At 42.1% G+C, this 15,433-nt stretch overlaps 1 protein-coding gene across 5 annotated transcripts in view; it reads right to left on the bottom strand.

Annotated features, from left to right (window-relative positions):
- The window catches only part of dgkzb (diacylglycerol kinase, zeta b), a 71,233-nt gene that overhangs the window by 24,876 nt on the left and 30,924 nt on the right, over positions 1–15,433 (bottom strand). For 2 of the 5 annotated variants that reach the window (XM_049573652.1, XM_049573653.1), the window contains exons 2-11: positions 6,023–6,131; positions 5,354–5,449; positions 4,974–5,189; positions 4,714–4,782; positions 4,553–4,624; positions 4,046–4,162; positions 1,397–1,471; positions 1,029–1,130; positions 790–872; positions 597–657 (exon numbers count right to left, since the gene is read on the bottom strand). In XM_049573652.1, coding sequence (XP_049429609.1) covers positions 597–657; positions 790–872; positions 1,029–1,130; positions 1,397–1,471; positions 4,046–4,162; positions 4,553–4,624; positions 4,714–4,782; positions 4,974–5,189; positions 5,354–5,449; positions 6,023–6,131 — 1,000 coding nt within the window. Of the gene's footprint in view, positions 1–596; positions 658–789; positions 873–1,028; positions 1,131–1,396; positions 1,472–4,045; positions 4,163–4,552; positions 4,625–4,713; positions 4,783–4,973; positions 5,190–5,353; positions 5,450–6,022; positions 6,132–8,098; positions 9,131–15,433 lie in introns of those variants that run through there. The other 3 variants (XM_049573651.1, XM_049573649.1, XM_049573650.1) reach the window with 3 other exon arrangements.

Below are 15,433 nucleotides of genomic sequence, written 5' to 3' on the forward strand. Positions count from 1 at the left end.
AAATTATATATTTTGGGCGGGGCAACACAATGGTTTGAGTTGAAGGTGTGAGAAAGAATAGTATCAGTAACATTGTTAACACTGTGCTACATTACAGAGAAATACAACACCGTACTAATGAACCTTCATTAATATAGGCCTATATTTTATCTCCAAGTGCACGTCACACACTGAGCGAGCCACCTGTTAATGACGCTGTGGGCTAATGGGCATGTAGCTACTTCCATGTTTCACATGATACGTCATGTTTGTAGTCGACCAATGAAGATGAGTTTACATATCACCTTGGGTTCGTCCTTCACCTTCTCAAAATGATCCCACACTTTAGATTTCCTGCCCGACATGTTATTAACTAGCCTGTGGAATAACCGCAGGTACCAGCCCTGGAAATTAACCTGACTCCTGTCTGACTGCTGAGCGTTGACACTTCCTGTGTCTGTCCTTTCAAATCAAATTCCAATATGGTCCGGTCATATGGGTTTTGATTTTTTTTTGACAAAGGTGCAGCTCCTAACAGCTCCAGTCGACTAAGGTTTGGTTGACTACTATTAGGGGGCAGCCCTAGTATAGGATGTGTTGAACAGTGTTGGACTCACTGTCCCGTCGCCCCCACAGGCCAGGATCCTCAGGTTGGGCACTTTGGCGTACAGCTCCAACCTGTAGGAGACACAGAGCAGAGCATCAACATCACGTGTCATCACTCGAGTATCCGCAGAGATCCCTGCTCTCTCTCCCACACGGAAACAAGCGAATTTGGATGCACCCCTGGGTCAGTGTAGCTGATCTTACCCCTCTTTTGGTCCTCCCTTTGTCAGGTCAAACACCTGTCGAGGGTTCAGGTACCACATGAAGGACTGGATGATCTTGGCTCCCTGAGAGAAACAAATTGTAGTTATTTTCAGTCTGGATGTATTTTCCTTTTTCATGTTGTTACACTGATTAATTTCAATTGCACTTTTGTTGTTTATTTTCTCTTTCAGTCTGTAGGGAGTAAAACAACGTCCTTGGGGGCGGGGCTATGACTCTACCTGGTTTCCTCCACTCTTGGGGTTAACAAACACCAGCAGAGGCTTCATGAGCTGAGAGGGAAGAGGCTTCACCAGGAAGGGCTTCCAGCGGCCATCTTGGAGCTGAAAGGCACACAGATGAACACATTTACAATCTCATCACATTACATCATCCAAACTCATTAACCTTAATACAACAATTATTCTATTTATATTACAGCTACTCTGAAGACTCAAATCAAATTTAGACAAATTCAGACTGTAACTCAGCTGACAAAGATGAACGATTTAAAGCAGTGAAGGTGTCACCTGCTGGTATACCTCAAACAAGCTTTGGTTTAGATTTGTAAACTGATAAAACAACCTGTTGAGTCTCGTCACTTCCTCACCTCTGAGCCCTTCTTGCTCGATTTGTTGCATTTCAACGACGTCCTTTTCTTCTTTTTACTCGATTTTAGAGATGACTGCAGAGAGGAAGATAAACACAACGACATCAGATGTTATGTGTGTGTATTTTATTTTGTTTATCTTTATCTTACAGTGAGGACCCTGATGGTATACTCACATTGTGGGGACCAAGTACTGAATAGCCAAAACCCCTCGCACATTTTACAGTTCACGACCAAACTAAACCAGATAGAGTTTTGTTCTACTTTCTCTTTATGTTAAAATATGACTGTTCTGTACTTAACATAAAGATGGACACCAAATAAGTGGTTTACAACACCCATACTGTATAGTTTCGCGAGTAAGTACAGCACCTTTAAAACAATTACTTTTGACCAAAGTTCTTTGTAGAAAAATTAAAAAATAAACAATGTATAAATAAGAACATAAAAACACAGTGATAAATAACAAACAACACAACTGTAATAAACAAAATACAAGTCAGTCATGTAGTTAAAGGATAACTTTGGTATTTTTCAACCTGGGCCCTATTTCCCCATGTGTATGTGTGCGTATGATTCATAGGTACAGCTCGTTCTAAAATTGGCTCAGTATTGAGGGAGGCGAATGCAGCCGGCAGCCGCGAAACGAGCTAAAACGGTAGATATGGGGGCAAATGCGTCCTGTATAAGTTTGCGCATTAAAAGTGCTTTCTTTCGCCACTCACCGGTTCAGATGCTATCTCTGTCAATAGCACACTAAGCGTTTCCCTTACCCTTCACTTCCTCCGGGCTGTGTCATCTTGTGAGAGCTTTGCTTGTTGCTGGAAGAAAACAGAGGAGCCACGCTGAGCGCCGCTCAGAGTGGTTGTCCCGGAGTACAGTTGAGAGTTTTACTGCATCGACTGTAAACAATGGTTCATGTTTGTGCTTATCCGAACTGCAAGAACAGGATGTCGCGCAATACCCCGTACAGCTTTCATAGGCTGCCTTTGTTGGACAGCGAGATGCTGAAGTTGTGGCTAGTTGTGCTACAAATGGATGCTAACACTCCTGTCCAGACACTGCGCCTTGCAGACCATCGGGTCTGCAGTGCTCACTTCTCCCAAGATGACTACTGCCAGCCAAAGAAGAGAAGACATCCAATCCCGAAACACCTGTTCCTCAAGAAAACGGCTGTCCCACGAGTAGAGAGAGCTACAGACACAGTGGAAGTAATGTTATAAAAACAATGTTCGAAACGCTTAGTATGCTATTTACAGAGATAGCACTGGCGATCTGAACCGGTCAGTGGCGGAAAAAAGCACTTTTAATGCGCAAACTTATACGGGACGCATTTGTCCCCGTTATCATTTTAGCTCGTTTCGCGGCTGCTGGCTGCATCCGCCTCCCTCAATACTGAACCAATTTTAGAATGAGTTGTACCTATGAATCATACGCACACATACACACGGGGAAATAGGGCCCAGGTTGAAAAATACTGAAGTTATCCTTTAACTACATGACTGACTTGTATTTTGTTTATTACAGTTGTGTTGTTTGCTATTTATCACTGTGTTTTTATGTTCTTATTTAGTTATCCTTTAAGATAATAATTGTGGGGTTAAGTGGTTAATTAGTAATTAGGAGTTATGTTAAAGTCATGTTGCTCTCCAATAAAAACCTCATATGTACAAGTTTAGTGCTTTATAATTTTTCAGATTAATTTAAGGACTAAAGTGTAACTTAACACCAGGACATCTCTGCATTGTGAGGACATTTTGGCTGCTCCTCACTAGTTCAAAGGACTGGTAAGAGGTTAGGCCTTGGTAAACAGAGATACTGGATAAAGGAGATACCCCACCGTAGGCTTATCCAATGTTAAGAAAACGGTTACTCTTCCTGTCTCCTAAGTGGTCGTGGTTAGCTCTCCCTCCAATCAGAGCATGTTCTCCCTCACCCCCCCCTCCCCACCACCGTGTTGAACAGAGGCTCTGTGGATGTCTGTGTATGCGGATCGAGAAGCAGGTGGAATGAAAATACATTCTTTCTATTACTGCAGCCTATTGTTGCACAAAGCTTGGGCATTTTTTATTTATTACTAGCGGTAAATAACTGTTTGTAAGCTAACTGTGATTTTACCGCCTATTTATCAAGATCACAAGATCTTGCGAGAACTTGTTTTCTGAGACGGACAGGGCTCAAACAAAGTTAATTTTCTCTTGATCTGTGCGGATAAAAAATGCAGCTTTAGTGTCAGAATGTTGGTAAGATGTGTGGCTTGTGAAAAACAAACCCAATATTTATTTTAGTGACTATAAGGAGAAAGAACTGACCATAAATTGTGATCACGTTCATTTTCCTCATTGACGACAATACATTCAGAGCTGCCGCAAGTCTCCTACGGGGGCGTGGCGCTGACGTCACTGAATCAGGAAGTGAGCTGAGTGGGGTATCTCGCTTTATCCAATGTCTCTGGTATAAAGCTTTGTTGGAATTAGGTTTAAGGGTTGTGTGGGGGTGTCGCTATATAGTGGTGTTGATGATAACTGTGATATTTAAAAATGAAATACCGATGTTATGTTATCTGCGACGGTTAATGTTCGGAGCTGGGGAATGCATTAGGTCAGTAAGGGGGTCCTTATAGGTGCAGATGGACAAACATGTGTTTACCTGTGTTCTGCGGACCCTGATGATCCAGGTAGGAGGTATGATGACGGCAGCATGAGCTCCCAGAGAGCAGCACTCCTCTATCTGCTGCAGCATGAAGCACGTCACCTTATTGTGATACTGAAACACAGACAGGAAGTCACATCCAGGTTAACGCAGATGCTCTTTGTGTTATTATGTCATATGTTGCATTTTAATACTAGACTTAAGAATTCAGCCTCAAAACTCAGGTTCTAAGGCTGATTCCTCTCTTTCTGGCCAAGCAGAGATGGAATGTCTGTTTCTGGTTTTATCCACACAACAAATCTTACACGTTAAACAGGAAACTCCTACTGCAGTTTATTTGTCCAGCATTTCCACTCAGTGGGTGGCAACTTTCAGTATCACTTCATATAAACTAAACAGCACAAATAACCACTAACACAAACACATTTAGAATATGAAACTTTGAGACATGTGAAACTGCAGGTTCCTTTTCTTTATCAAACAGCTGTGTGACTGTGAACTTACCGCCTGTTTGCACCACGAGCAGCTGATGGCAACAATCTCTTTACTGTGAAATGAAAACTTCTGTTGAAATCCCTGTTGGAGATAAAAGAAGAGACTCAGTTTGTTTTCAGGGTCTGAATCATTTTCAGTAAAAACGTTTTAAGTTGCTGATGGAGACTCACTTTCCCACACTGTCGACACTTCCCTGTCTGACGTCTCCTGTGGACCCAGTGGTGTCGCACAACGTTGGACTGCAAATAAAGAGTGTGTTACCAGTTTGACATTATATGGCAGCACCAGAGTTCAGATCCTGCTCTTAATATAAACTTGTTTTCCACTGAATTTCTTCTCGCTTGATGATTACAGAAGTTAAGATTCACCAAGCAATGATCACACAAACTACTGACTTCACAGCAAATAATGTGAATGACACCAGACAGACCTCTCGAACAGCTCGAGATCCTGGTTCTCTGAACGATGGCTTGCACCTGAAATTAATCTGAACAGAGACGAGAAGCTGTGAGGAAAGACAGAAAAACAATGTGAGAGTGAAGCTGTCAACAATCCAGAGATGATTTACCTTCTCCAACTGCTCCATACACATGGTGTGGACCGATATCTTACACCCAGCACATTTCTTCCTTGCCACGGACTTTTGCTGCAGAAATAACAAGATTATTTCAGTGTTATACTAACTGCTGTACCAAATTATGAGGTGGGACAAGACAAAACCTACACCCTAATGTACTGTAGCAGGGTTTGAACTACATTTCATGAACAGGCAGTACCGTGTTTGTGACCAGAGGGGGCACTGTGACTCACCAGTGATTTAGCGATACAGTACTGCTCCCCAACGTAACAGAAGTCTCCAGAGCCACTGGTCTCAAACCAGATGTGGTCCCCGTACTGGGCGTTGTCCTACGATGGATAAAATAAATGGTAAGGCAGATATAAACATTTCTGAAGAAGATATTTCTGAAGAAAAATAGCAGTGTGAACAACTTCAAATCTTAGACAATATAAAAAGATGCACGGTACTGGCGGAGATGAAAAAAAACAAAACCTGGCACTCATAGTAGAATTTGCTTATTTAAAATGGGAAAAAAAACCATACCGACTCAGACGTGTTCCAGCTAAAGAGCCATCATCAGCGTGACAAAACAACAGTGAATGATTCAGTATTGTTTTTTGTGTTCTGTTCTGGATCAAAAAATTCTACAGCAACAATCTTACAAATTCTTAAATAAATCTTTTGTAACCTGAACCCTTCAACCAGCAGCAGCACGTCAGTATTTCCATTAGTGATTTTACTTTGTTGTACTATATATTTTAGTACAGCATAGCGGCCTCTGATATGAGCTGTACATTCACTGATTTTTACTGATGACACAAGTACAAAGAAGCTTCTTTTTCATTGTAACGTCTTTCTAACATAATGTGAGGCTTAATGCTAACTGGCTGGCTCAGTAGCTGGTGCGTTTGTTGACTCACGCTCCAGTCGATGGTGCTGTTGGGCTCCTGCAGCGGGTCGGTCTGTCCTGACGTCGACACGTTGGGCTGAGCCGCCACGTGCTGCAAGCCTGACTTTGCAATGGCTTTCCTGAAAGAGAGGACAAAGAACTTTTAAGGAAAAAGACTTCAGATCAGATCGTTTAATGTTATTAGATGTGCATCTTGTGGTTTTGTCATGTTATGTTTTCCTTTGCAGTGAGGCCTGGAAATGTTTCTTCATTCTCACACTGCTGGAGTTTCAAGGTGCAACTATTAGAAACTATTCTTTTATGCAGCAAACTGTTTCGCCACCAGCGACTTTGAGTCATGAGCAAAAATAATGCATCACATAGCTTCTTGAAGTTTATTTCTCATATCAAACAAGCAGCACTGTAAAAATTAAAGGTGTCATTCATTTTTGGGGTTTTATTCTCAGTTAATTTCACTGACTGAAACCATTGATGTAATCTCTGTCGTTGTTGCCATGGTTTCCAGCAGCCTAATATAGCCTAACTTTACAGTGATTTTAAAACTTGTTTTATTCTTTTGGTGCGCAAAATAATTCTAACAGACACCTGCCAGCCAATCAGGAGCAGGTATTTGCTGTTATTAATATCATATGACCTCCATGTTTGTGAAGTTGTTCACAGCATTTCAGACTGACATGGTGCCACGAAACACACACATACACACATTCATGCTGTGCTGTGATCAGTGTTCATGTCATTGTTAGCTCGAGCTGCTAATGAGCTTCAGCTCTGTGGAGGATGTTTGTGTCTGCAGCAGAATCCCCAGCTGAGTGTCATTTTAATCTTGTTATGACTTAATGTCCAACACTTCTCATGACTCCTACAAGACGTGTTGTCTGTCTCTCAACTGTTCTTCTGTTTCCAAAGAATTCTTCAAAATTTTCTGTATTTATTAAAAATGTCAACTGTTCATTACTTTTAGTTAATAACTGCCTTATTACGTTCATTGTAGTTTTGCCCTAAAATCAGCAATCCTGGATAAAGATTCATTTTTACATTGTGGGCGTTGCAGGTTTGCGGTTTGTATTCTGTTCAAAACTTTGTATTTTAGGGGACAGTGTCGTAAGAGGCACTATTTTTGAACCATTTGAGATAAAAAAAACAAAACAAAAACCTATATTATTTAGGAAAATATGATAGTTGCCAAGTAAAAAAAAAACATCCTGTAGAACTGCATCCTGTCTTTGTTCTCCAACTGTCTCCATCATTTTGAAACGAGAACACAACTAATGTTGCAGACAGGAATGTCAATATCTCACCATTTATCAGTCAACCACAGAGAATATTCTTGTCCATAGATTAATTTTGATGCTCTTCAATTTACTGCACTGTGCACCAACCAGGTCTGGTGGGTGCTAGCCAGCGGCACTGCTCATTGGACAATTACCACTAGTAACACAGTCCCAACCCAACCGTGTTGCTGCTGAAACAATGTGCCCACCCTGCGGTCAATTTTGAGCTGCTAGGTAACAATGCTGAAAGGGTTTTGCGGCTCAAAATGAAACCACATACTCAGGCAATATGGGGGAGACAAAACATTTAGCAGTGAACCCAGAGTTCAGAGTTAGCACAGCCTCTGATGCTAGTGCTAGCAGCCAGATGCAAACTGAGTAAGTCTAACTGTGACCCACAAACTAACTCCCTTACAAAATGGATTGCAATGGACTGCAGACCAGTTTCGAGTCAATGGAGCGCTGGACTAAAAGGAAAGGCCGCTTGTATTTAACCTTGTTCTGAGTCTTTTCTCTCTAAACTGACATCACAAGTTGAGGATGACTCATTTTCACTTCCAAAAGAGGTAAAAATTGTCTGATGTTACCATCTCTAATTTATATAACATAGGTAGGAGGAATTTGGTGTGAACAGCATGACTAATCCTGAACTCTTTTTTGTTAGACTCAGCTGGAGTGTGGTCTTCAATACTCTGAAATGAATATTAGGCCAAAAGAGGAACAATGACTTAGTTATATTAGATTTCTTTTGAGAGAGCCACTGAAGTTAAGCTCGGCTAACTTGAGCCACCATGTTGGAAATGAGGACTACATACAGCAGGAAGCCGCTCCAGGTCTCCAGCTGGGAGTTGTAGCCACGGGCCCCCAGTGGGCTGGGGGCTCCGGGGCCCCTATAGAGGGCCGGGTGGTTGAGGTAGTAGACTGAGCTCCTGCGGTTGGGCAGCGGGGGGCCTCTTCCGGGCCAGGGGCTCCCAGCCTTGGAGATGGTGGAGATCCTCCTCCTCTTCCTCTGGCTGGAGGACCGACAGCGGCTGTAAGGAGCAGAGTCTCCTGCAAACACCTGAGAGGAGTTCCTTCGCAGGCAGCGAGGGGCCCTGATGAGGGGCCGCGATGGAGCCGGAGCCTGGGGAGTTTCTCTCATCACCTCCAAGGCGGTAGAGGAGGAAGGGGTGGAGGACGGGGAGAAGTGCTGATCAGGAGACCATGAGGTGTCGTCCTCCTCCTCTGCCAACTGGCTGGCTTCTGATTGGCTGTCGTTGGAGTAGTTGCTGCTCTCATCGTCTCCGTCTGAGTGGAGGCTGCTGGAGCGGGAAAACATTCTCCTGCTGTTGGCCCCACCCCTCACCTCCACCTGCTGTTCCCCGGCTGGCAGCCCCGCCCCCTCCTCCTCCTCCTCGGCCATCTGGATCAGACTGGCCAGCAGCATGGAGGGCCCCAGCAGGTGGGTGTCGATGGTGCGCAGCTTCCCCACCTTCCTCCTGCACACGGCAAACCTTGGGTTGAGGCTGGGGGTGGTGGTGCTGGAGCGCCTGCGGACATGTCCCCCCCACCTGTTGTGCCTGGCCGACTTTGCCAGACGGCCTCCTCCTGCACACGGCAGTGCTCCCTGCAGCTGGACGCTGGAGCGCCGCCGTTGGGTCAGGGTGGAGGAGGGAAGCCCGACGCTGGACCTCCTGCGGGCCTTGCTGGTGGGGATGGCCACGCTGGGCCTCCGCTGCCGGCAGGATTTGACCTCTGAGCCCACCTGCAGAGCAGATTCCTTCCTCTTAAAGTGACGGCGGAAAAAAGTGTCCATGTCGCCTGAACTGCTCCTCCCTGGCTGTTGGACGCAGAGAGTAGTTAGCCTGGAGGTCAGAGCTCCACACCACAGGCTGATACTAAAATATTACATCAAGGAAACTACAGGAAGTGACAGTTATGTTCACCCATCCAGCACAAACATCAGTTATCAGACTTATAGAGAGCCGAAGTTAAACTGTGACTTCCAAGCTCTGTTTCAGAAGAGAGTAAACCTCAAAATCTCACTGATAATAACTAACGACAATAATAACTTAAAGTTCGGACTTGAAACAGAGACTTTCTGAACAGTATGTGGTGTGTTTCACTCCATATCTTTATATTTAAGGACTTAATATTATAAAGTTCTGGGGCACATACTAGCTCAACTCAGAGCGGGTGTCCCATGTACAAAAGCAATGTCCTTGCTGTCGCGGCTGTGGGTGCAATTCCTGCCCGTGGCCCTTTGCTGCATGTCTTCTCCTCTCTCTTATCCTGTCCTGTCTAATAAAAGCAAAAGCCAAAAAAAAAAAACCTTAAAAAATAAAATAAAATTAAAGATCTAATATCATTGCAATTTTTTCCTTTTATGTTTTCTGTTGATTTTTTTTTTTTTAAAAAAACTGCATTTTCACCAAAAAGAACTTTCAAAAATATTTCTCAATGGGAGATTGTATTGAGGTTAGACAGGAAGTGATGTCATGACTTCGGCTCTCTATTAAACTACTGGACCATCTCACTCTGTATATGTGTTTAATTGCTGTTATAACACTTTGATACACGTTTGTACAGACTGTAAATACAATAGTATGTGTATGGCTGACGAAGTGATTGCAAAGTTGCGATCAGTGTTATTAAAGAGCTATTTCAAGACACTGAGGTGTGTCCAAGTCACAGGTCACAGGTCACAGGTCTGTCAGGTCTAAATATTGACAACAGTGACCTGCTATTTGAATATTTTTCTTTCAACAGTGTTAATAAATTTAAAACAGCTGAGACCAGTTCCTCTCACTGCAGACATGTAAAGATGAACTCCAGTGATTTTCCATATCAGTTTCAGGCATTTCAACACCACTGTCTTACTGAAACTCCAATTAAAAGCAAGGCCCAATTATACGCTTAGTCCTTTTTACTAGCTTGGTGTGGCTACACATTTTGACACCTGGTCTGGTTCCCAAGCAGTTCATTTTTTTTATAGACATTCTTCAAATGTATAAAACCGGGTAACTGGTTACCTCAAATTATGTGTCCACTTCTGGATTACCCTGAAAGTTATTCCTATTCCTGTAGTCCATAAGGGTCCTCAGATCAAAAGAATTAAATAGTTTTCATAAAAACGTTTGTTTTAACAGGATGAAGTGGTGTTGTGTCAGTGCCCTGGGTGCTGTAATCCTTGAGTGTCGTAATTCTCTCTCTCTCTCTCTCTCTCTCTCTCTCTCTAATGCGCTGGCTGTCTGTCAAAGCTAGATCAAATGAATGATTCATAATTTCTATGGTTATCTAAAGCCTAATTTTTATACAAGTAATATTCATACTGGTTTAAATAAACAGTTTGATAATATTTCCAGATCTTTGCTGAGCAACAGTTTTGTATGAAAGGAATTAAAGGCCCGTCCCAAACATAAGCCTGTAGATTTCACTGATTTAAGCAAATAATAGCCCGGGCTATTAACTGAAGTTTTACGATATTTATTTTCTATTGTTATTACAGTCCACATGGTAACAAGTACATTTCATAATGTAGCTTTTCCTATGAGTTTTGGCTTTTTGTTTATTTTGAGAACCAAGGAGGAAAAAGCTACAGGCAGAGTTTTTAAGGGTTCAAGTCTCAAGTTAATCAAATGTCAGATCTGTCACCGAGACCGTGAGACATGGGCACTGCGTTCATGTGTGTTCACATGCTTTTGCTGGTCTCGCGCGCACACGTGAGCGCGATGCACAGAGAGGCAGTTAGAGCTGCAGGCTACAGTGAGGCTAAAAACAGAGTTCAAATGACATTTTTACAAACAACTTTTTATGTCGGGGCTTCAGGACACTTGGATCACTACGGACGAGCAGTATGGAGATATTGTGTGGTTTCAATCATGTGTTTTTGGACGTTTGAATCTGGGGCGCCGCCAGCCTCCATTAGGTGGAGTTGGGTTGCTACCCCCTCTCCCCTGGGATCTCTGCAAGTGTTGTGAGTACTCCAAAACTTCACCTGAGCCTCCATCGGCATATGAGTGAGTAGATAATGGCTGAATTTTCATTTTTGGGTGCACTAACCCACTAATTCTTAAGGATCGTGTGGAAATGATCAATGGTGAGGAGACGTCAGAAATGTGTTTTTCTTGGGAGGCTTGTCTTACTTGTTAAAAAGAACAGAAGAGGATCTTTTGACTTTAATCCTGCAATCATGTTTTATTTCATCCTCCATTTACAGTATAAAGAGAAAAAATAGCTTTGTGTGCAGCATGGGTAATAAAGAAGATAAAGCGATAAGTAGAGAAACTGACTGACAAAATGGTCATTAATGAAAATTCTTTATGCACCAGTTTGAGTTTTAAAATCCATCATCTCTGTGATGATTCACGGTGAATAAAAATAAATCATATATCATTAAAGACACAGAGAACAACGGTCCTGTATAGGGCATTATTTTATCACCAACTTGTTCCCTGTTCACTCGTTCAGTGGCCATAATAAACATTTATTTGCTACTTTATTATTCTAAATGAGACGTGTTGATAAATTAGGTTCCTGCAGTCAAAGAGGAGTGTTTGATGAAAATATTTAGAACAAAAGAGAGGGTGTTGCTTTTGTATAAAATGTAGTAAAAGTTTCATTAAGTTGCAAATTTCAAGAATGTATCTGAACGTGTCAAACATAAATAGTGAACCACCATAATTCTGCTTCAGAAGGAGTCGCAGTAAAACACAAGCAGGTGGTTCATTAGATGTGTTTTCTTGTTGTCATGTTAAGTGTCGCTTAAACAAAACATGAATTATAAAAACACTCAGAGGAAGTGTGGGGTCGTCTCCACGGGGGAGGGGGGGCGGGGGCAACATGTCAACAGGAAGCAACAGTAATTAAGGCCACTACCTGCTGGCTCCGCGCCCTCTAAACAACAACATTACACCAGTAATTAGTCTGTGACGACAGCTTCACTGAGCCACCACCAACACAACGTAAGCATCATGCCTCTGTGTGTTCTGCACGCTGCTCTAATAACACAGTGAAACTATAAACACATAATAAAGCAGGTGAGTTCTGCACACTGCCTTTTATCATTTATCTTTTTAATACTGCTCTGTATGCCTTTAAATGATCTGAATAAATTTGTATTATTAAATCCAGGGGGAGCGGGGGGATTGGTAACATCACAGTTGCTCTTATACAGAAGCATTGAGAAATTACAAGAAAAATAAGATGTAAAAATATGTGCATTAGGCTGCAATATATAATAAAATATACAGTATATAGGGAAAAAAGAAATAGAAAAAAATATGCAAATGTGTGTATCATACAACATCAAACTACATTTTAAATAAAAAATATAAAAGCTGAGATATTATATTGTATAGTTTACCAATAATAATAATATAATTTTAATCATATATTTGGTTTATATAGTGACTTTTTAATGTCTCTCTAGGACTACAGACAAAAAACTAACTGAATGTTTCTTAATGCACTCCGTCCTTGTTAAATAAACTGATAAAGAAAGTGTTTCAGTGGAGCAGGCTGCCGTCATTAACCTGATTCCTGCCGTATTTCGGGGATCATTAAAGACAGCAGCTAATCTGCAGGACTTGACGTGAGCAGCACTCGATGAGGAGGCGACTATGACACATACACACACTCTCTGCAGGGAAACCTCTCTATTTATAGCACTTCTTCCTCACTTTCACTGTGCAGCCTCACCTGTCACCTGTTACCTGTGTGAGCAGCGGCCAGTCACAGTGATCAGGTTACCTGTGATCAGAGGCTGGCTGACGTCCAGCAGCTTACTGCTGCGCTCAGCAACAAGTCCTTGACACTGCACTCAGGTTACATGTTGTAGTACCACAGTGGAAAATACACTGTACATCTTTAAAGCACAACTACCTGTCATTTTCACATGTAGGACTGCAACTTACAATTAATTAACACCGTTCATCTGCACACACTGCGATGCCACACAGCTGGTTCAATATCAGCAAAGTTTCCCTTTATATTCATTGTCTTGTGTGGCAGTCAGCAGTGATGTGGTGGTTCACTTTTACACTGTGATCTGTAGCCTATAGTTCGGCTTTAGCTTCTAACTATCTTTGTCTTTTTAACCTGTTGTTGCTGCTGAGTCAGTTTGACATCCTGGATATATCCTTCAAACACACACTGTAGACCCCTCTGTCTGCTTCTCTCTGGAATCACTATTTCAGCTTTCCAAAATATGATCATATTTCTGCAGGGAGTGCAGTTAGTTACAGTGTGGGCTCCATGCTTACTCCAGCAGCTTGTCGCAAGGGGGCGGGACTTAGCGAAAGGTCAATTGACTCTCTCTGCTACAGGAGAGTTTGAACTCTCACTTTTTAACACCACAAACTAGTCTGATAGAGCACAAAAACTGTATTCTAATATCTCTTATTCTCAATCGTAATTTCAACTTTTGTGTTATTCTTAATTACTGTAATTTTTATATCTTATCTCTCTTCTTAAATTAACTTTATGAAAATAAAACTGCAGTAGAGACCAGAGCTGAGTTCCTTCTCGGCAGATAGAAAACAAACACTCTTATCTGTCTCCCTCTCTGTCGACTATAAAACCAAACAACAGTATCAGATATTTGAGACATTCTGCTCACTACTTATGATGCTATTGTTGGTTTGACAAACAGCAGCAGATGTGACTTTTCATAGAGCTGTAATAAACAGCAGGTGACGCAACATGTGGACACACAGAGACGACTGACATATCTGACGCAGTTCAGACAGCCTGGAGACGTGTTGTTACTGAGGCTGAGTGACACACAACTACAGAGGAAAAGAAGAGACACTACAGAGGAGCTCATGTTATGTCATAAAACTGTCCAAGTGTCTAAAATGAAGCCAAAAACTGCAGTTCCTCTAATGGCCACTTGAGGCTGGCTCCAAGAGCGAATCAATCCCCACAGACCCCCATGTTAAAATACCCAACTCTACAGCAGAAATAAACATTTACAGCCTGGTAGAAAAACATTTTTGGTCTCTATAGCTAATTTCAACATTCATGACAACTGTACAGGGGTGAATTTTTATATAAGTGACCCGTTTACATTTAATTAAGGCTTAAAGTTATGCATGATTAAGGTCGGGGCTGCTTTGAGTGACAAGCTGTCTGTGACTAGTGTTCTCTGTTTCTCAGTCAGATCCACCCCTCGCTCCTCCACAGCTCTACCATCTCACCCAAATATGGTCACTTCTGACTCCAAAAAACCAAGATGGTGATGTACAAAAATGCCGAACTCGAGGCTTCAAAACAGGAGTCCACAAACCAATGGGTGACGTCACAGTAGCAAAGCCCATTATTTATAAAGTCTGTGGTTACATATTTAGTTAACCAAAGCCATGAATGAAAACAAAACAATGTAGATTTGGGACTTAACTGCGACCATTAATCACATATGAAAAACTGCAGCCATTAGTACATGCCCATGTCACTGGTACCCTCCAACAGTCACATACAGGTGCATCATAGTGGAGGGAAAAGTTGGACTGATTACCGAGGGCCCAAATGGAAACAAAAACCAAACCTTACATTATAGGCTCATTAAAACCTGTAATGCGAAGTTTGGTTTTAATGAGCGGTTTGGTTTTTGTTTCCAAAAACCATACGTGCAGGCTCTCTGAGGCCACTCTCAGCCTTGCACTTTACATTTGTTTCTGGACTATGTATGCATTTTCATGTCCAACACAAACTTCCCTACAGACAAATAAAGTTATCTTGAATCTTACAAAAGATGCAAAATGGTTTGGTCCACCCTCAGACTCGTCTCTAAACGTATCTAGAGCTGAGGGAGTGGCTGCTTAATGCTGCTGGAGCACCCACATACACCCAAAAAAATAAAGGAGTTCAGGAAAGGGAAAGGAAGCAAACAAAGAGGAAGCTTTTGACTGATTCCTCTCAAAAATAAAGCTGAGCACAACTAACACAGCTGAAGAATGGTTTAGTCAATATCAGCGGTTGTTTAGATTGAAGGCAGTCAGACAGCCAGGAATCTACATTAGCTTGGAGCTTATTTGCATTGTGTAACATAAATTAAACAGTATTATAAAAGAGCATCATGGCTATGCTGTCATATGGCATTTACAGCCTGGCAACACATAGACCTACATCGAATAGCCTGTTCTACTGAATGTTAGGCAATGAGCAAAAGG

The sequence above is a fragment of the Epinephelus fuscoguttatus genome, linkage group LG4, assembly GCF_011397635.1.
Source record: "Epinephelus fuscoguttatus linkage group LG4, E.fuscoguttatus.final_Chr_v1".
Lineage (NCBI taxonomy): Eukaryota > Metazoa > Chordata > Actinopteri > Perciformes > Serranidae > Epinephelus > Epinephelus fuscoguttatus.